This window comes from Lissotriton vulgaris, chromosome 4_1, assembly GCF_964263255.1.
Source record: "Lissotriton vulgaris chromosome 4_1, aLisVul1.2, whole genome shotgun sequence".
Lineage (NCBI taxonomy): Eukaryota > Metazoa > Chordata > Amphibia > Caudata > Salamandridae > Lissotriton > Lissotriton vulgaris.
This window is the reverse complement of record NC_141691.1, coordinates 1,431,222,885-1,431,247,603: the sequence shown is the minus strand read 5'-3', so window position 1 is coordinate 1,431,247,603 and position 24,719 is coordinate 1,431,222,885. Positions and strand designations below refer to the sequence as shown.

The following is a 24,719-nucleotide window of genomic DNA, read 5'->3' as shown; positions in this document are numbered from 1 at the left end:
AGAGGGTCTTAATTTAACCTATCTCATAAATATTAAGAAGTAGTTCTCAAATGGCAATGCACTACAATTCGCTGCCATCATAGCGTTAGTTGGCCTCCTAGGGACAGCAGACCACTATGTCTATATCTGTGATTGCTGTCAAATAAAGCAATCCTTTTTTCTTAAAATGCAGCCCGTTTTCCTTTAAGGAATACAGAATGTGTTTAAATAGAAATCAAAAGCTTTACAAACATTTCTAAGACTAGGCAATGGTCCATTGTACCCTTGGGCAGCAGCATAAATATTGTGGCTTACCTCTCCCTCCTATTTTTTCAGTTACTATTGTACGGGTTTGCCGGAGGTCCTTCACTGTAAACTGTCGCCTTGACTGGTGCGGTACAAAGTGAACAATTGTCAAGAAAAGTTGGATGGGAGTTGAACTCAAAAAAGTACTTAAAAAATAGCCTGAAGGTGGAATCTCTGGCTCATGATCATGTGCTGTTGTGAAGGCTCCTATGGGATGCAGAGTGTGTCTGCATGTAAAGGCATTCATTCATTAAATGATGTTGTACAAACTGCAGTGTCTCACTCTTATTCTTATGGTTATGACAAGTCACATTTCAGTGGCTCTACACCGAGTTGCAATTATTGTTAAAGTGTATGACGTTCAACAGTGTGCCACTCGCAAACGGAATAAGGAAGGGCATGCACACAAAGAACCACTGTGCTTGACTTTCCCAAAGAATGGGGATCTAAGGATATTTCTGTGATGAAGCTTGTATTTACCTTAAATCGGTTGATTTAGGTTTGTATGCTTCCATCCCTATACTTTATGTTCAGTATATGTGACGTCCGGAAATTTAGAGGAATATTTAGCATGTGTGTAAGTGTGTGTGTATGCGGTGTTTGTGGGTCTGTGTATGCGTGTGAGCAGTGTCTTTGGTTATGTGTCATATCAAGCCTGCATGTTTGATTATTCATTTCAGGAATTTGAGCTTTCATAGCAACATAGAGGTCTTATAAGATGACCAATTTATAATTTGTAGGAAATGCATCTGTTTTACTCAGGTAGCTTGAGATACCCTATGCCATGTGGCATCTGGTTACTGTACATGAAAGTAGACATTTCACAAGGGATGTTAGATGGCCACTTCTACTAGCAAAGAGAGGAAAGATTCAACCGTAATGAGTGTTTCTGCATTTTTGCCATCTTTTTACCTTTTTTTCACAGACACTTATGCAATCGAGCTTTGTTGTAAGATTGTCATTTCACATGCAGCATTCCTTGACTTTGGAACTTAATAGAAAATCACTGTTCTTAGTTTTGCATATGTGTTGGGACTCTACATCAGTACGTGTCTTGTGGCTATCTTAGCTGTTGTATTTACTAGTACATTGGGGTTTGCTTACCACTCACTCTAAATTATATTTCCCTCTCCTAGCCTATTGACTATGAATCCAGTCGGATGTTTGTACTTACTGTATCTGCAGAGAATCAAGTGTCTTTGGCTAAGGGAATTCATCATCCACCACAGTCGACTGCTTCTGTCTCCATTAAAGTCATTGATGTAAACGAGAGTCCCTTTTTTATGCCAAACCCCAAACTAATACGACAAGAAGAAGGGCTACCGCCAAACACCAAGTTGCCAAGCTTCACTGCACAGGATCCAGATCGCTCCATGTTGCAGACTATAAGGTACATATAGTAATTGCTTTTGTTATGACTGTCACATCAGTATTCTGAAGGAACCATCAATCCAAGTAATTATAACTTATGACTCTAAACTGCTATCATGAAAAATGAGACTTGAATAGAAGAAAGTGTTGTGTACCCCAATTGCTACTTGCAACTTTTCTTTCAGCGCTTTGTGTGTGCGTTTGTGTGTATTATGGTTTGCATGGCTGTTGTGTCAGTTCCAAATCATGGTCTTAACCATAACTTGCCAATATCTATGGTTTTCGGTTTTAAATTCTAACAATAAATGCACTTTGAATGTATTTTTTAGGTGAACCTCTGAGGTTTGAAATATATGTTACGGTGTTATAATAAAGCAGACCACAAGGTCACTTTAACTCTATAGTTATTTTTTTTTAATCATATACCACATCAGGCCAACTTCTGCTGCACATGGCCTTCTTCCGAGCACAATGGGAGTGTGTGACATGGCTCTGTCCAGGGCCTGCACCCAACCCTTTACTGGGGGCCTATTCCCACTACTCACAGATTTCTGCTTCCTGCCTCTGGCCAGGCATTGTCAGAACAATTGACAAAACCTTGCCAGACCAGGCTCTGCATCCATGCCATAGGCAGCCAACCCCATTGTGCATGGCCACCCTGTACCCAATCCCTGCTGTGTATGACTTTGGCTTTCCCTGAATTTTCTTTGCTGGATTTGAAGATCCACAATTGACTCCATGAGTCTTTTTGTTTATTTTCTATTTTATTGCACTGTGGGTCCCTTTGGGCCCCACACAGAGGCCTCGGGGTATGGGAGTACCCACCCTTCCCCTTTATGCACTTTTCATTTAGAATTTTCCCAACAAAGTGCTCAGTGCACCACTAGATAACAGCAATGCTTCTGTGCTGGCTAGTAAATCAGAACACAGGGCATTTGTGCATCTGGTGTTATATTTGAGAACGTGCAGGGCAGAACGGTAGCAAAAGCTCCCTCGTCCTACTGTGTTTGTTTACGGAGGATCTACGAATAAACAGGTAAAAAGGCAGCCTGTGAAAGTTTAGTCGAAGAAACTGACTGTAGCCCATGCTCGGTGTTGAACCACAAACTTCTGCTACACACAGTGGAACTCTGTACACAGTTGGTGGCTGGCTGTCCGTGGATGGAATGGGCGTGCCCAAACCCCCACAGCGCACAGCCAGTGTTGGGGGTTTGGCGCCCGCGGTGGGGTTGGGTGCAGGGCCTAGCCAGACATCACTGATGACAGCATTCAGTCATTATGACAGCGTCCAATAGAGTTTGTGTACCATGAAGTAGTTCAACATGGCACAGCCATGGTCAGTTTTCTATCACCGGTCATGCACATAACTTTGACCACATGCTGTACACATATCATATGTGTGAAGTCGTCCATATTTGTTAAGATATTATCCCTATTTTACTGGTTATCACCTAGTTTACTAAGGAAATGTCTCTATAGACTATAATGGAGTTACACCCCCTATTAAACCTTAAGCACCATCTGGAAAAAGAGTTTATGCTTTGTTCACCTTAACAGGAACACCTTTTAAAAACTTCACATGACCCACAATTTGAAGTTGAGCGATTGATAGGTATGCATTTATCATTGAAAAGACAGCTTCTCCATTGCCCATTAGACAACCCTCCGTTGCTTGGTAAAATCCACTACACACATTCTTGAGATGTGCACAATAGCTCATTATCCTAGGGCCTTACTTACAACAGCAGTGTGATATAAACTACCCCTAACAGGGACACTGATATATTCTACTTCATTTAACAAGCTGCAATTCTTTCTCAAACCTTATTAACATTCTTTGTTTCATAGAATTTGTCTATGGCACTGTATTACAACTCTTTTGCTTGTGCACGTGCCCACATATCCTCTGGTGGATAACCTATCATTATTCAAAACAATTGCTCTTGACAAATAATTCACCAAACTATAGATATACTTTTATACAACAATCATACCATACCACTTCATCAATCTAAGGGAAGAGAAACAAGAGGATGTGTGTACATATCACATATTTTAATTAAAAGTACATAAAAAACACCATCAATTTCATCGATAATAAAGGTTAAAAAGATCCAAATATGCAAAGATAGTGTATTAAAAAAACCTTAACGAGAGATAACAAACATACATTTTTGTCATTTACAGTGGTTATTTTGAGAAAATCACTAATAGTACAGGCAACATTTGGTACTTTTTTTTGACAATACTGTGTTCCTCGAATGTAACCCCACACAGGTAAGCGTTGACGCGTTTCGGTGGTATAGAGGATGAATAAAACCACCTTCTTCAGGACACTTTTTTATGTACAACCTATTAGTTTTATAATGACTCTCACTAAAGCAGGCTGTTCATGTTGGCATGTTCGATGTATAGGCCTCTTATTTTTTCATAAAACCTTTGAGAGTATAACTCCAAATCTAATTTTTCTGCCTCCCTTTCAAACAATTTAGGTAGTGGACAGGCAATCCTTCATTAGAACAGAACCCCTGTTTCTTGGAACTGTAGAGGAACTGTAGAGGCTGGGGTTGGCCTAACTTCACCTCCTCCGGCACACAATAATTAAAATATGGTCATTAGGTACTGCTGTATGGTCAGTCCAATCAATGATTACTACTCTTTTATTTGGTTGCGGAATCTTCGTTAAACATTCATATAAGAGTTCACAATGGAACATATGGCTCGATGCATGCCCTTGAAATTCTGTCCTTGAGCGCCAGCAATGTCCGCATATGAATAACTTTTCATTAACATAATTTTTTGTAGTGTACTTTGGCATTAAGTAATAGTCTACCTTAAATCACATCTTTACAACCCACATCAGGTCTGCTCAGCCTTTACCACATTTTCCATTGAGTACTACGTGCACGCCAAGCTTTAATAATCATCAGTGATGTAATTTGAGATATCATGAGTGATGTCATCAATAATGTAATTTAACATGTCATGAGTGATGTAGTATGCAAGGTCACACATGGCATGGGTGCAAGTTGTAGTTATCTCAGTAAACGAAAACTGGCAAATTTCAGTTTTTTTTAAATATTAGTTTTATCTTATTTCAACATCTAACTATAATTCCACTTCGACATTTTATTTTTTTCAGAGAATTTGTAGTGTCTTTCTTTCCGTAAGCTAAGATCTTATTATGACACCTAACTATAACATCACTTAAATTTTTTGCAGTGAATGGATCAGAGTGATTACTAATTTCACACATCATTGGGGCACTCTCCATTCCTGTTTTTTTTTTTTACCTACAAATCATTCATTCCAGGTGAGTTAGTTTATTCAGTTAATTGGAAACAGAACAAGATTACACCACCAAAAATGCTTTAAGCTATCACATGAAAGGGCAGAACAGTGTCTGTAATAGCATGGAAATAGGTTATCTCCCTAAAGTCAGGGACAGTACCCTTTGTGCAGCTAATGTTCAGCCACACTTTTCATTGAAAAGACATTCTTTGATTTGTCTATAACTTTGTCATCAGGCACCAAATTTGACTTTTGCTTTGCTTAGTTAGCTAGGGCCCGGCCTGCCAAATTTTATGCAGCTCTGTGTAGGGCCATTTTTTGTCTTTTTAATATTGATTTATTATCATTTTGCACAGTCTAAATCAGTGAGAGGAACCAAAAACATTATACAGATCAGGTGCACATTTTACTGGATGGTAAGTTGTCAGATATTTGTCAACTAGAGGACTGTAATTAGACAGCTGGATGAAGGCGTACATTGTTTTGAAGGGTTCTGGGCGACCTCCCAGTGGCAGGAATTAACCATGAGTGTGACTTGCATATGGAAGAGGACACAGCGTTATGTTATGTTAATGTGTTTATAAATTGCATGGCTGCCCCAGCAATAGGGTGTCCCAGCGCTAGTTTTGGAAAAGAGATCAGTGGAGGAAATGAGGTTAGACAGAGAATAGCCAGGTCTTCATGGCCCTTCTGAAGGCCCAGTGATTCTGGATGCTCCAAATAGACAAAGGCAAAGTGTTCCAGAGGGTGGAAGCTTTTGCAGTGAAGTGGTGCCCTCCTGCTCTCACTCTTCTCTCCTGAGGAACATAGGCTAAATGAAGCTTAGCAGAGCGCAAGGCTCGAGAGGGACATAAGGACGGAGCAAATTAGCTAGGATGGAGGGACCCTGACAGGTGAGAATTTTATGAGTAATGCATAGGGGCTTGAAGATTATTCTCAGGTCTACCGGGACTCAGTCCAGCCTGTGGATGAAGCCAGAGATTGACCAAAACTTTGGAAGGCCGAATAGAAGCTGTGCCGCGGCTGTCTGGACTATCTGAAGCCTTTTGATCACTGTCTTATTGGAACCCAAAAACAGCACACTGCAGTAATCCAGCCTAGAGAGTGTAGTGGACTGGATAATCATCTGGCGACTATGGGAGACAAAGAATCCCAAAATAGGTTTTAGAACTCGTAGGAGTCTGAAGCAGACGCCTACCATCGATTTTGACTGGGCTTCAAAGGACAAAGAATTATCGACCCAGACACCCAGATTCTTTACTGCAGGTTTGGGCTGCATGAGTGGTCCTAGCGTAGGACGCCACCAGTGGGTATCTCTCCCTAAGAGAAGAATTACAGGTTTACTAGAATTAAGCTGAAGGCAATTGACCGCCAAGGTGGCTCCCGAGGTGGCGGGATGGCCATAGAAGGGAACCACCCACGCTGCTTCTGTCATGTCAAAGGCAATAAAGATCCAGAACAAAGTCAGCAGTACGGACGAACAGGTGATATCCGTACCTACAGTTTGTATTCCAGCTCAAGGAGTTTCTGGTGGGTTGGTATCATGGTCCATGGCGTGGAGCTATAAGTATGACCAGCAGGGTCCCCAGCTGTCTCTAAGCCATTGGGTCTCCAGCAAAATTTCACATAGAGCTCGAGCTGCTCATTAAAATGCACCAATTTTTCCATTTATTTCTTGATTTTAGGAGCCCTGTCCCTACCCCAGTGACATGCCACCTTTCTCTTGGCCAGTACCAGTGCCCAAGCGAGGAATCATTTGTATGGGGTTTCTAGTTCCCTCTCCCATCCCAGCAATGTCATGACTGGATCGATTGATATAGCACATTCAACCAAGATGGATAGTTCCGCAAGTACTACTTCCCAGTATTTAAACACCGCAGAACGGACCCCGCCTCTAGAGCACTCCACCAGTTACAGGCGCCATCTTCTTTTAGGCCAAATGTATGTAACCTCTTCGGACTGTAATATGTTTGCTGTAAGAAGTTACGGTGGATAATGTGGAGCTTACTGCTAGAAGATATTGTGCTTGTCTGAATGCAGGTGAAACTTATTGTTTCATCTGGGATTACGCACCCCAACTCCCTCTCCCAGTGGGAGTGGGAGGTCTGGGTATGGCCTACCCTACCTGCCTGTGAGGCTCTGTAAGGTGTTTACTGGTGGTGGCATCTGAAAGACGTTCCACTGGCGAGAACGTAGATGGTTCTTTTGGGTAGACTGGGACGGAGGATGTGCAGCTACAGCATATGTAGTATTATGTAAACATATAGAGTGCGTAGCAATATCTGTGTCCGTTTATAATCTTCCAGTCTTATGTAGACAACGTTCCTATACAATTCGCCCCTATTCTGCAAGTCTCAAGTGTGAATTTGTGTCAGAGTGCAGGGCTCATGTGTGATTTGCATCGGGCGTGATGGCTCAGGGGGAGTTGTATAGGTAGCCCCGTCCCAATTTTTCACTCGATCTGTTCCAAGCTCTGATCTTGCCATCGATAGATTGTGCTGAGTGCAGGGAGAAAAAGTTAAAGGGGATTGAAAAAAAGTTGTGCTTCCCACATATGCTTCCATTTGGAATTTTGCTTGCGCTTACAGACAAGGCCTCTGAACGTATGCACACCAAACTTGGCAATGAAAATAGAACTTTACTCAGAAAGTATGGTTTCATTGGTTTGGTGTAAATGTATTCAATAGTTTTTGAGATATAAGCTTTAAAAACGGCGCTGAGTGAGCTTTATAAGGTCAACCCTGGTAAATATGTCTCATTTACAATCGTGGTTCAGGAAATTGAGTCCTTGACAATCACTTTTGATTTTGTTTTCTTAAATGGGATTGGATGATAAATGGGATTTTTTCTCTCCAAAAATTGTAATTTTTGCACTATGAAAAAAATTATTCCCACAGCACTGGTGCAGGTGGGACATACCATGAGAAGTGCCTGATCCCAAGGAAGTTCTGGGGGGCACTCAGTGGAAAATAGCAGTAGAAAACTCAACACAAGTTGAGTTTGTCACAATAAAATCACAATTAATAAAAAAACGTATTTGTGTAACAGCCATTCTATGCCTGTAAAAAAAGCAACATTGTGTGTAAAACGTCATGAGTTTCATGAAATTCTTAAAGTTACACAAAAACGTTATAGTATTTAAAATAAAAAACGTAAAAAGAAAAAAGGTGGGTCATGAACCCCCATTGTGCAGAGCCAAAAGACCTGGGCAGTGGATGTAAGGGGTTGGGCAAAGTTCTGACAGCCTCCGCTATATACAATTAAAAGATATTCAGCCAAAACCTGGGTGAGAGGTTAAATTTGTGCTGCATTTTAAAATCACCTTGAGGAAACCTGTGACTATTAGATGAGTGGTTTCCCTGTGTAAAGTAGTTTTTGCATGCAATCTGCAAAGCAGTATAACATATTTTTTCAAGTCAGTTTTGCTGTACTGCGGTAAAAACTCAAATTTGACCATTGTACTGCAGAAAGAAATGTATGAGTGTGTGTTTATTAGTACAGTTGCTCCAAATATAAAGCTATTGGGCCACATTTTTTTTCACTGCCATGGCACACATAAACATATATTACAAAAAGGATTTTGCTTTAAATTGCTATAGCAACGCAGAATAACGTTTTCAGGTCTTTTTCCACTGAGAATATGGACTCAACTCTTCTGTCCAAGTCACATTTCCCCTCCCAGAGATCTTTCCTCCTAGCCCGTGTCCAGAAAGGAGATGAGCAGGGAGCAATTCAATAGAAAACACTAGCTACCACTGTCACAACCACGTCCCTGCTCTGTCCAGACTGTTGTTCGGACAGACACTCCAAGCTGCCTGGTGCCATTAGGGCAGGAGACTAAGCAGTCGAATGTGCACTCTCTGCAGTATCCCCCACTACCAGCCCTGCCAAGTACCATGCATCAGGTGTTAGGCCAACCCATTTTAGTGTTGTGGTCTGCATCACTGCACTAAAATGCATTAGTCACACATCTTAATGCGCCCCGGGACATCCCCAGAGAGTGCTTTACTATGGCGTTGCAAGCATGCTGGCAGTGGCCGCTCTGTCCAGTGCTGCCAGTGGAGAACACAGAGCACTGCGCTGGCACTTCTCTTGTAGTGATGGCATGGTCGCCCCTGGACCACAGCGCTCTGCATGAAAGTTCAGGTAGGGTTGCAAGCGACTCCCTCCGTCCATGTTCATCAGCCCATCTCTTGCTCCCTGCATGTTCGTTCGCTGTGCGTAGTTCCAGTCGCCATTAGGATGCGTATTTTAGGTCAATGAGGAGTATCCGTGGCTGCAAATGGCTCATCTGCCAGGAACTGCATGTAAAGGGGCAGGGTTGTTCCGCTCATCAGTACACCAAAGATCAAATCTTGTCATGTCCACAGCAGCCTCAAAGATATATTTTATTTCAAATTGTTACTAGTGGATATGGTGGCGAGGGATAGGCCAGTACCGCTGCCACCTTTCCCAGGAAATAATAACGGCACTTTGTTCATTTTTGAAGATTCTAAAAAAGCCTAGACATAATAAACAGGACTTTATACAAATAGTCCATATTCATTTTTTACACTGCTTTTCTGCCTTTTATTACTTTACTTTATCAGTCACGCACCATTAAAGCAGCTCTACAACACACTTTAAAGTGTTTTACTCATGTTCACTGTTTTAAATGTGCACTGATAAGAGGAGGAAATGCCAGCTTTGGGTGATTTTTGTGCTGGAACATTAAAATGCTAGTCAGGCAGATAAAAAAACATCCAGGTAGCAAGGCTATTGGCTGGGTCTGGTTGCTGTATCTGGGGCAAAAAGGGCTTACACTGGCTGGGTTACATGGATATGGTGTTTGAATGCAGGGGCAGTGCTGACTGGATCTTACTGGTAAAGGGCTACTAGATGGGACTGGGCAGGGCCAGGCTGGTTCATTTGAGTGTTAAATGGTCTAGAATGGACTGGGAAGGGCCACACTAGTTATGATGAATACGAGTGGAACTAGAATGAATTTCAGTTGGCTGGAATGGCTCTGATGAAGGTAGATGTATTTAGCAGGAGTAGATCTGCTGAATGTGTGTAGGGTTCCAACACACTGGGTGACCCTGGCTGTTTCTGATCTTGTCAATGTAGTTAGCATTCTCTAGGTGGGCCAGGCTACTTCTAATTGTCTATTAATGGTGTTAAAATGGACAATATTGTCAGGCTAGTGCTTCTCATTGCCAAAAGGTGTTAATTTGTGATATTTAGCTCTGAATATGGACTTCTTTGCTTATTTCTACTAGTGACATTTTGTCACACATTGGGCAGTCGAATGTAACGCATATGCACACTAAAACCATGGAAATCTCACACTTAAGCAATCTGAAAACTTGCTTTTTAGGCTAGCATGTGGCCATGAATGGTCAGCTCAATGAGATCATCTTTTGAGCAGCTGCAGTGCCTGCCTGCCCTCTGTTACTGTGAACTGCAGTCACACTGTCCGGTTATTGCCCTTCCGTATCTGGTACTTTGCAGCAGTTGTAAGATCTTCTTAGAGTTCCTCGTTGCTCAAATGGGTGCAATTTCTGATATGTATATGTTTCCCTCGTCTTCATTGCTTCATTTTGCTTTTGAGAAAGTGTCACTCATAGTCGTTGACATGTCTCTTCTAATTACACTGATTTTATGAAAATATCACACATAGCAATCTGAAACCTTGGCAGTTATACACTACCATGGAAACCCTTTTCTTTTTTTTAAATCCCTGGAACCGCATCTACAAAAGACCTGGTGGGTGGGTGGAGGCAATTTTTTGGTTGCCATTTCCCTTCAAATAAGAGCGATTATGAAAAATCTTTTCAGATTAGATGTCAAGTTTTTTTTTTCTTAAATGATCCGTCATTTGCACAATATCATTTTGTTAGATTGTAATTTAGAGAGTTAAGCTACAGAGGTGCTCATAACAGCTTTTAAAAGTGCGCACTCCAAAAAAAAAGTCTCCTACTGTCAGCGTCTGGGATCGTCCAGTGTTTTTGAGGTTCCAAGGATGAAATGCAGACCATTAAATCCGTCAGTTGGAAGCAGCCATGGAGCTCACTCAGTCTGCTCTCCAGTCTGCATCACAGGGCATGTTGTGTCTCTGATCATGCTTCCGCTGTCTCACGAGATCTCATCCGCTTTCATGTGGGGGAGGTGCGGCACGTGCATCCCCCTTCGGATGAATGTAGTCTGGAAATGAATTTCATTTTTTTCCCCAGGAAATGTTGCTCCCATTTGTAAAGCACATTAACCTAAATATTCCATTTCCCAGTGCTTTTCAATGAATACTTTTTTGTAGGTCAGTGACATTTAAAATCTACATACAATCTACATGCTGTGGAGAAGACCACTTTAAGATCAAGGGAAAGAGAGAGCTACTTTAAGACAACATTTAAATTACTTCACGGCCGAGGTGTCTTTGGCCTTCATATCGCTATACGTTCTATAGTATATACACCAGTAAGTCAAAACGACTTATTGGTTGATAAGTTTACTGTCCAGGTGAAATCTAGATTCATACAGTAGAGAATTGAATGGGCTATCATTTATTAAATAATTTTCGTTTAGTTTTACATTTGAGGAAAGAAATCAGACCTTATTGTGATCTCCGTATTAATACATTGAACGTGACATTCGTTAATCTCGATAAAGGAGTTAAAAGTACAAAAAAGCCATAGATTATTTGACCAAAAAAAAGTACAAAAAAGCCATAGATTAGAGTTTGTAGTGTGTGTAGGGTAGTGTGCCTTTTAATTTCTTCAGTTTGTAGTACAGTTATTGAATTGGTACATAGAAATTACAGTTGAATTCTCTATCCCCTCTGTACTAGAACATTCTAACAACGTGGCCAGGACGAAGTTGTGATGTGTTTTTTAATACTAGCACATGAAAAAAAAATGAAAATCAAAAAGTAATAGTAACAGCGCTGCAGTCTAAACCTGGCGCTCATTTGTTTGTTAAAAAAAGTGAAAACAAATGTCCCAATTGCGAACTGGGGATGCGGTGCTATTTCTCCAGGTCATGTCCCACCCAGTCCTCAAGCAAACTGCACCAATATGCACATAAACATACTTCGCCATCTTTTTTTTTGGGTGGCAGAGGCTTTTCTCCTATTTCACAAACCCACCTGCAAATCCTTTCCCTTTTACCCGCTACTGTGGACCAGTGGCCAGTGGCATATATATTGGTAAATCCAGAAACACAATAGAGATCTCAATAGGAGGCATCTCTGACAAGGATTTACTCTGTCTTTCTGCACAGAACTTCAAAACATGAGAAAAGGTGAGGAGAGGAGCAGCATTTCTGATATTTACCTTTAGCTATTTAAGCATACACATTTGGCATTCAGACCCAGATCAGTTGGTGCCAAAGTTGTCAGCTCATTACACTAGGCCTAAACTTCATTATGTATCGCTCCCTTTGAGGTTTTAAAATGCAACATTTTCCATTATTGGGAAAACTGTTGGGTTTCAGATATTTACCACTCACTAGGTAGATATATGGATTGTACTGAAGCTTGGGCATTATAGGGGGTTTCAGATATTTACAATTAACATATTTAGGCATATAGGGATCTGATGTCATTGGGTCAAATGTCATATGATGTCACTTCCTGTATTTGTATTGGGGTAAATGGCATGGTGGCCTGGCTCTCACACTTCAAGCTACTCTGAACTGTTGATAGGTATGTACTTGTACAAGAGCATCTCAGAATTTTCTTACACAAATATTCTTGAATCAGTCACACTTCTCGCTTTCGCACCAGTCTTAACTTTGCACTTTGCTTCCATGGTTGCTGTGTAAATGTAGCCAGGTCTCTTTTTAAAGATTCAAATCTAATTTTGAACCACACCTCTTTGTCCTCAAGAAGAGAATGGGTGAGTGAAAATAGAAACTTTTCAAATGTTCCTTGTTAGGTGCGTTAAACCTTGACATTTAAGTCACAGAAGCCACTTTCCTGACAAGCTTAAGACAATCTTTGTAAGTTCACGAGTAGAACGAGAGCCAGACAATAAAAGAATGGTTCTTTTGTAGCGCTGTGAAACAGAGATTGTGTGATTCATCCTCGAGGTATGCTTTTAACATGGAGAATCTCAGATGTATCTTACATTCTGTCTGCCCTTTTCTAGATACTCCAAACTTTCAGACCCTGGGAACTGGTTTAAAATTGATCCAGCGACTGGAGTGATCACAACCATGGCTGTTTTGGACAGAGAGTCGTTGTATGTGAAAAACAACATGTACAATGCAACATTTCTGGCTACTGACAACGGTATGTCCTAAATATTGAGTTATTTGCTTGAATTTTAAAATTGTGAAGTCTATTTATGTGTTAATTAGTCTGTTGCTAATTTGCAAACTAAACTCTTTAGGAATAACACTCTCATCTAACTTGAATTATGACAAGCGTCTCTTTCTCCTCACATTTCTTGTCTCAGAATAGGGTGCGCTGTGAGATATCTTACATAATAACTGCATTAATATCTGCCTCTACAGCCCGCTGTAGTTAGGGTTACAGAGAGAGTATCTGCTGTTGGGGTTGAGGGTCAGTCTGCCATTTACAATGTTATTATAAATCCCTCAATTGAATTGGAAATCGGGTCTAAATTCCATTGCACTTTGTCAGAAAATGATGGCACCCATTTTCCATATGGCAATACCGCAGTTTCTTCTGAGTGGCTGCATTGTAATTTATTTTAGCTTGAAATTCTTTACTTGTATTACGTAGAAGATGAGCTATGCAACTTAGTAAGTACGCATGGGCAAATCTGTTGTTTCCCACACTCTCCATAACACTTAACATGCTATGCTTATGCACATGACGTTACTCACATCTTACCCAACATCTCCCACCATGGACATGTTACATCCAATATCCGTTAAGATCATACTCCAAAAACGCAGCAAGGAAACCAATTAAAGTCACAGGCTCATAAAGACATATGAAGCACTGTGCATACGCTGCCGTGCAATATTATTAGGCACCCACTCCATGCGTACTGTGTTTCAGTCCAAGCACCTATTGGAAAACACACACAAGTACAGAATCTACTACAACACATTGCTTTCAGGTGTTAATTTGTTGTTTCTCTAACATTTCTTCCAGGTATTCCTCCGATGAGCGGAACAGGCACGCTGCAGATATTCTTACTTGACATAAATGATAACGCTCCCGAAGTGTACCCACAAGAGGCTGAGATTTGTGAAAGACCAAACCCCAATGCCATCAACATCACTGCGCTGGATGCTGACATCAACCCCAATGCTGGGCCCTTTGCCTTTGAGCTCCCCTACCGGCCTACGGACATTAGGAAGAACTGGACAATTACACGTCTCAGTGGTAAACTTAAGACCATTTCTCTAATTAACCATCAACAGTACATTTATAATATGCAAAATATAAAACATGATTTTGTTAGTATGACGCTTAAAACTGGCATTGTACCCGAAAGATATTCTGAACACATTAGGGGGCAAAATAGTTTTATAAAACTACATTCATTCAATGAAAGCATGATTGAACTTCCTCAAAGGATGAATATTCGATTTTTTTCAAGCATTTATGGAACTAATGTAAAATAGCGGTTGTTTTGTTTTACAAACCAGCACACATGGTCCTTTAGCTATATGCTATTTGCTAACTGCTTCTTAATATTCAATTCTGGTCAACATTTCCATGCTCTTCAGTTGTCTTAGAATGTCTGGATGGAGAAATGCAACCACAAACAGAAATCTGGTGCAGATATCACTCAATCTATGTTTTAAACGCAGATAAATGATGGATACCTTGAGATTATGAGACCCTGACTTAGGTTGTACCTTTGCGCGTATGATCCGGCCGCACCTGTCATCTCTTGCACTGTGGTGGGGCACTAGTGTTAAAGCATCTATCAGAACAATGTTAGAATACTGCTTCATGGCTCTATCAGATGCTCAATGTATAAGCCTGGTCCCTGAATCCATTACCATATCTAGTTGGAAGAGCATAGTGCCACCCACTGTGTGATAGACAGAATATAGAGCTGAGTGGAGGAAGGATAGAAAAGGCAGGATGGGAGCGCCATAATCAGAGATGCCACACGGGCATTTGCAATTGGTGAAAACTGAGAGGGTTTAACTGTAGACTGATGGTCGATGATTGAAAGGTGCAGGTATATCAAAAGGCTTGCATCTCTGTTTTTGACTCGCATAATACTAATTTGTGTGTGCGGCGAAATAAGTAGAAAAGAAAGTTTACAATGCAGATATCTGTTTGGAAACTGTACCCCTACTGATATTACCTTCCCTGCACAATACAGTGCAGCTACTTCTTCTGCTCATTTATAATCTCAAGTGAAGCCCCTCTTGTTCTTCTATGCTCACTAATCTAACATACAACCGGTGAGGTTGCATATAGTTTACGTTGGTGGTAAGCCTTACTTTTTTGACATGGGAAGTATAAAAAATCAAATTAGCAGTAGAACATGGACATTTCTCCATGTTAGAAGGTCACTGAAATGGAAGAAGTGGGAGTAACAACACAATAGTGTATCCAATGCAGTTTCTGTCTACAAATCCTTGGTCAATGACAAGGAGTGCTTAGAGGTTATTAATGACTAAGCGTCAGCTAAGACACCTTCACTTCAGTGTGCAAGTGTAGAGGCAGTCAATTGCCACTCCCTGTTAACTAATAATCAGCCGTCCCCCCAATGCTCACTGCAAACTCAAGAGAGTACCTTCCCACTTGAACCCACAACACTCACCCAACGAATTTGATAGTGGAATTCGGGATTGATACAGTCAGTTGACACCGGGAAGAAAGTGTTTGCCACCAGGTATGTTATAGGAAGTATTATTGAGAGTTGGAGATAACACAGCCTTAAGTTCTTTTAAGAGAGAGGGCATTCGGTCAGATCAAGTTTTTTGATTAGAAGGTCGGCAAGAACAATATGTTTTAAAAATGACACTGGGCTGTAGAATTAGCATTCTGGGAAATTGACTAAAGTTGAATTGGGAGCGCAAATAATGAGCTGTACCATCTTCTGTAGTTCCACACAGCCATGGCATTAAAAAACAGAAATGTGGAAGCAGCTGATGTGTTGATTTCTAAGTGTGTCGCAAAACATTGAGCCATCACTGGTGCTGATTTGGGGGGCAAGGGGGGTCAGTGGAGGGTCTCACCGATTGTGGTCTTTAGCCCTCTGCCAAAGTTAGACGGACTGCATTAAGCCCTGCTAGCGCCTTACACTAAATACAGCCTCGCTCCTACAATTTTTTTAAACATGGCAGTTCCGGGGCTAGGTGCACAGCTGGTTTAATGTGGTCTTTAGTGCCAAGACACCATTTGGTAACCGTGCGCTTTTATACATTTTATTAACATAACATAACATAACAGGCTGAGGAATCTCTGACTCCACTGTGAGGAACTCTTGCCAGGTTTATTGCGGGGAAGTACTGTGAGACAGCTGCTTTGTGAAAATATAACAGGCACTGTGCTGTACAAGCATGTAGTTCAAAGTGTATGCCTGTGCAGCAACGGTGGCAGAGTGGGGGTTCCCTGCACCCACTGTCCTTCTAAATTAGATATTCTTTGTTTATTTAAACTGGGACTATTTCTATAGGAAAACTGAATTTGAGAGATTTTCGACATATGCAACAGACGGTTGTGTATCAAACATATCAATTATAGAAATATTGCAGTAAAGAGAATATTGTAGCAAAAATATAGACCACCCAAAATTGTGAAGTAAATGGAATTTACTGCTACTGACTACTTACCTTGAAGATGTATGTATATATATTTCCCCAAAAAAACAAAGGTTAAGGGGGCAATTACAATGTGCATTGTAATTGGGGCCATAGTTTAGTTTCTGCCCACTGCATTGTAATGCTGACCGTCAGAAACTAAACCGGCTTGTCATTCTGAATGACTTCTGAAAGGCTCAAGGAGCCCGTCGCCAGTCGAAACCGGCTCTTAATCCCAAAGGGTTGGCCTTTCCGCCCTCAAGGGTGGATTCCATCAACTTAAGAAAATAAATAGCGTTTGCCAATCACCAAACTTAAAATACATAAAACATGACTATGTTATATCAAGAATCAAGCCATGACAAATCATTTGACCTCAGTAATACTGCTGTAATTATAAGAAACACAATAAACTTGACTAAGTATTTCACAAAAATCAATGTCATTGAGGTCTGGACATAGGGACATGAGAGATACACGCCGCATATCATAATTTGGATAAGATACATAGACAATTGATTTATCATATGGGATGGTGATGAGAAGCTAGCTATTGGATTTGTGAATTCATTACAATCTCAAAAACTTGAATCTCACCTTTAGTCATAAAATCAGTGCCACGAGCATAGAATACCTTGACACCTGTCTCACATTAGTAAATGGACAATTGACAACAAACTATACAGAAAAGAAACTGCGGGCAGTAGCATACTGCATGCTGATAGTCACCACCCAACAAATTTGAAATGGAGTATTTCATTTGGGGAGCTCCTACCTACTAAAATATACTTCTGTCATTGAATATGCACCCTCCTGGACATTTTCAAAAAACATTACACAAATAGACATCTGTTTCCTTTATGACATACCAATTAGAACATAACCTTTGTAGGACTCTGCAAACAACTCTCATAAGTATACGTATTAGCTAAGGTTATGGGATAAAAGATGATTGTGAAATATGTTTTGTTAGGGAAACAATCTACATCATTTTTTATTTGAAAATCAAGTTCAGACTGCAGTGTCATGAGGTAAGATGGAAGTTATGGCTATTTTCACTATGAGCAGTGGTTTGGTCTTTCTATTTCTCTACCTCTGCCCATTGAAACCTGCAGCACAAGTATGATTTGCCTCTGAACCCCTCACTTGTTGTCTTCCTTCCTAGGTGACCATGCTCAGCTCGTTCTGAAGAGCGGATCCCTGGAGAGCGGCCTTTACAAAGTTGAGATCATTATCACCGATTCTGGAAATCCTCCCATGTCCAACACTTCCGTCCTCAGAGTCAAGGTCTGCTCTTGTGACACCAATGGCGACTGCAGCGGGGTGGCCCCAATTGTAGGTGCGGGCTTGGGAACTGGTGCCATTATTGCGATCCTACTCTGCATTATCATCCTTCTAAGTAAGTATTCCCATTATTTTAATGTTTTCTCTTTAGTGCTTTTCTTTGTGCTGAACAATGTTCCCTCACAACCAATTTGTGTGCATCACCACTAATTATATCAATATAGGTATAATTTCTCCTTTAAACCACTGACATAAACCTGGCAAACTAACCCCACCTCATCAGATGTCTTGCTCATTTTCACTGGTACAATTAGCATCCAGCACAACTCTTTTTCTGCGCTATTCTTTCCTCTCCCCTCACATACTGCAACAGTGTATACTTCCAAAACAAGTTCTTTAACCTGTGTGGATGAAAGTTCTTTTCACCAAATCCAGGGATAATTGGATGTAATATTAGGTGAAGAGGGCCAAGCACTCGCCTTATAATGCCTGCGACACCAGTAATATCCATGCACACATGAAACAAAGTGGCTAGACATTTAAAGGATCTCTGCTGTCTCTGGAAGCCTATTTTAAGTAATCATGATTCATTGATAAGACTGTGGCAGAAAAAACATAAAATGAGAGCAGGCGATTTAACGGCACTTAAGTCTTGAGACACATTAACTTTAGATAATCAAGTTGAAAGAGCTGAAAAAAAGGCCAGCTGAATCTCCGCACCAACATCAAAAGAGTGGACAGGCAACTACTGGCTATCAGATGGCTTGGTGAAGTAGATGCTGTTGGGTGAGCGGTGGGATTATTTTTCAATTAAAATCTCAGTTTACCAGCATCAGGGTCAACAGCCGTAGCTCTGTTTGAGGGCCAATAGATCTCTGCTGTTTTAGAGAAGATCATGAGCTGTACCTCACAAATTATAATCACAGTCAATAATCTATTTTCAGTCAATAATGAGAGTGTGTTATGAATTGAAGGGTTTTATTTATCCAATCTTTTAGCAATTTATCTTTATTAAAGTCACAAATTAAATTGTATTAATCTCAATCATCAAATGTGAATAGAAATCGAAAATCAGTTTTAGTCAGTAAAAATCATAATAATGCATGAAGCGCTTACCATAAAGGAAAGAATTCCTGTTCTAGGAATGAGAAAGAAAAGGTGTCAGTCCGAACCCATAAATGTTCCAGTTCGAGAGAGTGAGAACTTAAGTATAAAGCTTTAGGATTAAAAAATGGCTCAATAAATCAAGAATAGATCAAAGCAGAACTTCTCATAAAGAGAGGTTCAAGAAACTCAGTAGAGTCTAAAAGCAGCGTGAACTGGGGAAAGTAAATGGATAAAGTCTCGGGCAATAAGTTTGGGTACAAAGTGTCTGCATCTGGTCTAGGAACATGCACATTTATAGACAACACATTTTATCAATGTTGCAACTTGTGGTTTTCTTCTTTCTTCAGCCAGCCAATCATATTTTGATCCTCTTATGGTAACTTGATCACCTCCCACCTTCTCACAGAAACCCAATGGCCCTCCATGGCAGCTTTCAATATCGCTTATTTCTTAGCATCTTGTCTACTCATAATACATTTTCTTGCTTAAAACTTCTTTCCAATGAGGGACTTTCATGCCTGTCCTTCTAATTAAAAAAAATGTATTTATTTGTTGGCAGCAATCATTGTGTAGTAAGAAATACTTACATAATTAAATGAAAACATATAAGCAGCTATTATTCATTATGAAAAACATGTCCATGGAAAAGTAAACAAATATACATTTTATGCACATTAAGCATTTTCTAGTAATTTCAGCTTGTCAGGCAGTGTTGCTTCAGCCATTTGAGGACTAGTACAAGTAAATACAGTTGCCTTCTACAATTTGTGCATTTAAAAGTATTATGATTTTCATTAAAGCCTACACGTTCATTTTGCACATTTTCATAAACTGTATTATTTTCTTGATATTATTAAAACACTTCCTCACAATTGAACCACATGTAGTCCATAGTAAAAGCTAGCCTTTGGCTGCCGGCCAAAAGGAGGCGATTTACTAAATTGGAAGGGTTGTCACTTGCAAATACTACTCCTTATCATGACAAAAGGCCACCAACACCGGAAAAATAAAAGAGAACATGGCTTCAGTTTGATTAAAAATAGCTTTCAACAAAGGATAACATTCCTCTGTCAGCATTGCATCAGTCTTTGATATCTGCAGTTTTGCATATGCTTGCTTTAGCAGCCATATTACAGTAAGTTAACAATGTCCTTGGTTGTGCTATGGCACACCTTTAGTGAGGTGCACTAGGTGCAAACAAGGACATTGCACTCTATTACTAATAACATGCTGCCCCCGGGTAGTCATGAATGTGTGCTGCCCTGGGGGCTGCACATTAGTGGAAAGTGGACCAGCAAATTAAAGTAGCTTTTCCACTTTTCACAGCGCAGGTGACACACGTCCTGCACTTTCAAAGGGGGCAGATATACCCCTGAAAATGAGTGCAGTGAGTGACAGCAACTGCCTGTAAGGGGATGTCTGGGTGTGGTTCATTGGACCCTCTTTCCCAGCTCCAGGGGGCATACTGACTGTGCACCAACTCTTTGTGGTACACAGCCAGTGTTTCTCCTGACGGCTACTTTGCCACTACGCCAATATAGATAATACAGCACATGCACGGAGGCAAACTTGTTTTCCATATTTTCTTATGGCCATGCCTCCATGCAAATGAGGGAACACCCCTTTAGGACAGCAATGGCGCTACTTGTTTGCCAATTCTATCTGTATTCTGTAACATCAAAGTACCCCAAAAGTGGAGAAAGCTGATGCACAAGCCCCTTGTGCACCCGTGGCACATTACGTAATACAGATCTAATAGGTCAGTTATAGGATATATATATATATATATATATATATATATATATTTTTTTTTTTTCACTTTAGCACACTACAAGAAAAACATACAAAATTAGAAACCTCAAATTCAGGTGTCTGACCTTTTCTCCTGAACGTTCGTTCAATATATTGTGAATGTATGTGCTTCCAAGTTTTTCTCTCTTTTCATCATACATATTCCCTTCCACCATATGTGGCTGAGTGTCTCCTTCCACAAATTTCTTCACAGAAGTGAATATTTTTCAAAATTAGTAGAGATGGGAAGGCAACCTGATTTTTTTATTGCCTGGTAAAAAAATGTAGGGACTGATGTCCTTGATCTTGTGGAATTGGAACCAGCCTGCCAAAGAGTTCCCTTCTGGTGATTCTGAAATTCATATAGTTGCATTGGGATTCCCGTCCGTCACTGTAAATCTAATTGGTGCTTGCTTTGATTTAGCATGAAGTTCTCCATGCCCTTTACAGAAAACATTAGATGCAGCTTTGTCTTCGCTTCTTTTTCCTAAAACTGCTTGGCAAGATCCGGGCCACCCTATGCAGCAACTCTGTTGCAACTTCAGTAACTTTCTGAATTCTCCATTGCCAGCTAGTCCACAAGCCGCATTGACTCTAAATATTCCTTTGCCTTTAAATTAAAGACGTAAAATAATTTAAGTCATGGTCTTTACCACAATTTTGGGCTAACTGGGGTCTTAACCCCTTGTGTGCCTCGGACGGCACCCGGCTGTCCAACGTCACGGTGGCGTGTGCTGACGACGGCCCCCGGCCGTTCGAAACCCACCCACTCAATAAAAACCCGCACAGCGCGACAATTCACGCAGCGCTGAAGGGGTTAAACAGTTGAAGCAGTATTATTTCATCGCCGTAGAATGCTTTAAAGGGTTGTTTGTCATAATTCCTTGAAGGAGAGTATTGCTTTTGGCTGGAAATGCATCAGTCTGTGTTGGCATCCCTAACGTCATTACAGAACACAAAGCAAAATAACATCATTCATACATGGTGCACAAGACATCAAAACAAAACGCAACACAACAACCACTGTACAACTCAGTGACACATTGCAGTAATGCAGCATTAAAAACAACAAATCACTGTAACTAAATACAACAAAACACATTTCACATATTACCACCTCCACAAAACTGCTTTCATAATAATGTGAAAAATGGTGTTTGCACAAAATGCAGCCTTACTCACAACCAAGGACATGGAACAGTGCCAATGAAAAATGTTGTATGAACTGATTCCCTGCTCTTTAGAGGCTTGCATCCTGTCACACACTGTCACATGTGGTGAAAATGTGTGTGCTGACTTAACTGAGTCTTTGTGTGGCGATACAGGCTTCAATAAACGGTGAAGCAAAGTTTTATTTTAAATTTACAGAAAAAAAGAATATTAAAAATCTTGATACAAATATGTTGTTGTAATTCTTGAGGTAAGTGTTAATCATATTCTCCACACGACTATGTGATTGTCAGGCTAGTGTCAACATTTACCAAATGATGAGTTCCTTCATTTATAAGAATACCTCACTAATAAAAATCTATCTTTGGCACATATTTTCCTTCAATAGTTATTTCATATATACTTGTATTTTTCTCCTCTACAACCTATGCATTTTTTTAAGTTTGGTTATTCAAAAATGGTTTGTTTCCTTCCTATCTCCGCTAGTCCTGGTGTTGATGTTTGTAGTGTGGATGAAACGCCGCGACAAGGAGCGACAAGCCAAGCAGCTGCTCATTGACCCTGAGGACGACGTAAGGGATAACATTCTGAAGTATGACGAAGAGGGAGGTGGAGAAGAGGATCAGGCAAGTAATATCTTTTGCTCCCTCAAAGTGAAAAACCTTTGTTTTTTATGAATATGAGGAAGCGAGTGAAAGAGTGTAAAATACAGAGCTGGCCGTGAAAGTCCGTTTCTTGCACAGGTCTTTCAGTGTCCATGGCCAGAAGCCCTTGTGGCGCATGTTAATGCCTTATTCGCGGCTTTACGTTCCTACTGTAATAAGGTATGGCAGAGAGGTTTAGCATCTACCGTTCAGGGGGCATCAATTCTGGTCCTGGGATAGAGAGTGAAACACTCGGTCTAGATTGCCAACTATTCCAGGCCACTGTGCATGCCAGTGCTTAATTTGAGCCAGTGGTTTCCGGTGCTTAGCACCGGCACTTATGATAGTCTGCCATATGGTGGGCTGTTTGTCTGATTTAGAATGAGCACAACACAGTTGTTTACTAATTCAAATATACGTTAGAATGACTAATACTGGCCTTCCCTGCTAATCTTATAGCTTTGGGGCCCTGGAATAGTCTGAACAGTCACACTTGTAGGAGTGTGATGGTTTGTAACTGGTTTGGTACTGTCATTGGTAGCGCTAGCAGGAGCAATGGGTGGTGTTGGCTGCAGTGGCCTTCTGATAATGGCCCTGGCACTTACTGTTTAACAAATCAAGCGCTGGTGCATGCCGGTCAGGCACAGACATGGACCTTTGCGGGCACGTGCTGCTCGACCGTGACTGTTCAATGCCAATACGTTGGTAACAAGAACAGGGGGCGTCTTCATGCAGAACAGCCTGAAGAATAAAGTGTAGAGTCCCTCCGGAGCTTTGCAGAATCCACAACCTCGACTTTTGACTCGGGCGAGCAAAAAGCAAACAGCTGCGCCAATGGCAACTGAAGGAGCAGAGCAACAAGTAATAACCTGCCAGCGTGAAGCATGAATGCCACATCTAAAAGCGTTTTCCTTTCACAGTTTGCTCCTTCCTTATTTTACACATTTGGCGGCCAGTTTAAGCACTTTTAAACTAAACATTTTTACGTCTTAATGTTAAAATGAGTTCCGCCCGGCAGGAGCTGCTGGTGAAAGCATTGTGCTTTAAATACCTCATGTCGGATTGTATACAAATACGGCTTCACATTTGACACACGCTGAGTCGGGTTGAAAGCATGAATATGCCGTGATTGCAATGGGGACAAATAATACGTTTGTACTTATATACATCTGATTAGGATGCCTCCCATAAGCTCTGTACGCAAAAACCTTTTCTTCCCTGCCACAACGCCCCCTCCCCTAAGCCAAAAAACCTTTGCATCTTGGGAAAGCGAATGCCATTTTTTGCTGTCGTGTCCTGTGCTGCCAAACTAGGCAGTGAGATCCTTAAATACAGAATTAGACTTAACATCAGACTATAAAACTTCATATATCTCAGATAATGACATGTTTGTGTGTTTCCGGGCATTCAGAGCCAGATAGCCATCTCACGAGTCATCGTTCTAAGCTTAATCCACAAATATTTTTCTCTGATGTGTCCCACTTCTGCTTTACTACCTGAATGTCCAGGTGAAGTGATACCTGCCCATGGCAAAAAACTTGGTGATTTGAGTTCGCAACATTTATTTTAAGTACCCTCAGACTCCATTTTTAAACCAATGCTCTAATTTTCATATAGTTCTTCTGCAGTAACAAGTAGGCGGCCACTAGAGAGAGAATTGTTTACTTGCACATGCTCTCGCAAACATTCTGAATGGCACTGCTCATAGTTAACAAAGCAACTGCTATTTGTAATTGTAATTATTTAGCGCTTAGTACCCCAGCCGAGGCGTCAAGGCGCTTTTTCGGCGAGAAGCATGCTTCTCCGGAACCCAAAAATTATTAGTTGTGAATTAATATAGGGAGATATTAAATTAATTTGAACGGAGGATATATGAGTCTATTATTTTGATTGAAAAAGAATAGTGGAGGGATAAAAGAGGGAAGGGTTTGTATTTATACTGATGAGGTGTCACAGTGCTTTTCAGCGGGTAGAATGCTACTCCGGAACCGAAACAAGATTTGTGGGGAATTAGTGTAGGGAAACATGAAATTAATTTGAGCGCTGAACATGTTAGTC

General features: G+C 40.8%; 1 protein-coding gene across 2 annotated transcripts in view; it reads left to right on the top strand.

Annotated features, from left to right (window-relative positions):
• CDH2 (cadherin 2) overlaps positions 1-24,719 on the top strand; it is a 321,968-nt gene that overhangs the window by 280,241 nt on the left and 17,008 nt on the right. For both annotated transcript variants that reach the window (XM_086965671.1, XM_086965672.1), the window contains 5 exons: positions 1,422-1,675; positions 13,071-13,213; positions 14,048-14,281; positions 17,831-18,064; positions 22,504-22,643. In XM_086965671.1, the coding sequence (XP_086821797.1) occupies positions 1,422-1,675; positions 13,071-13,213; positions 14,048-14,281; positions 17,831-18,064; positions 22,504-22,643 (1,005 nt within the window). The remainder of the gene's footprint in view (positions 1-1,421; positions 1,676-13,070; positions 13,214-14,047; positions 14,282-17,830; positions 18,065-22,503; positions 22,644-24,719) is intronic.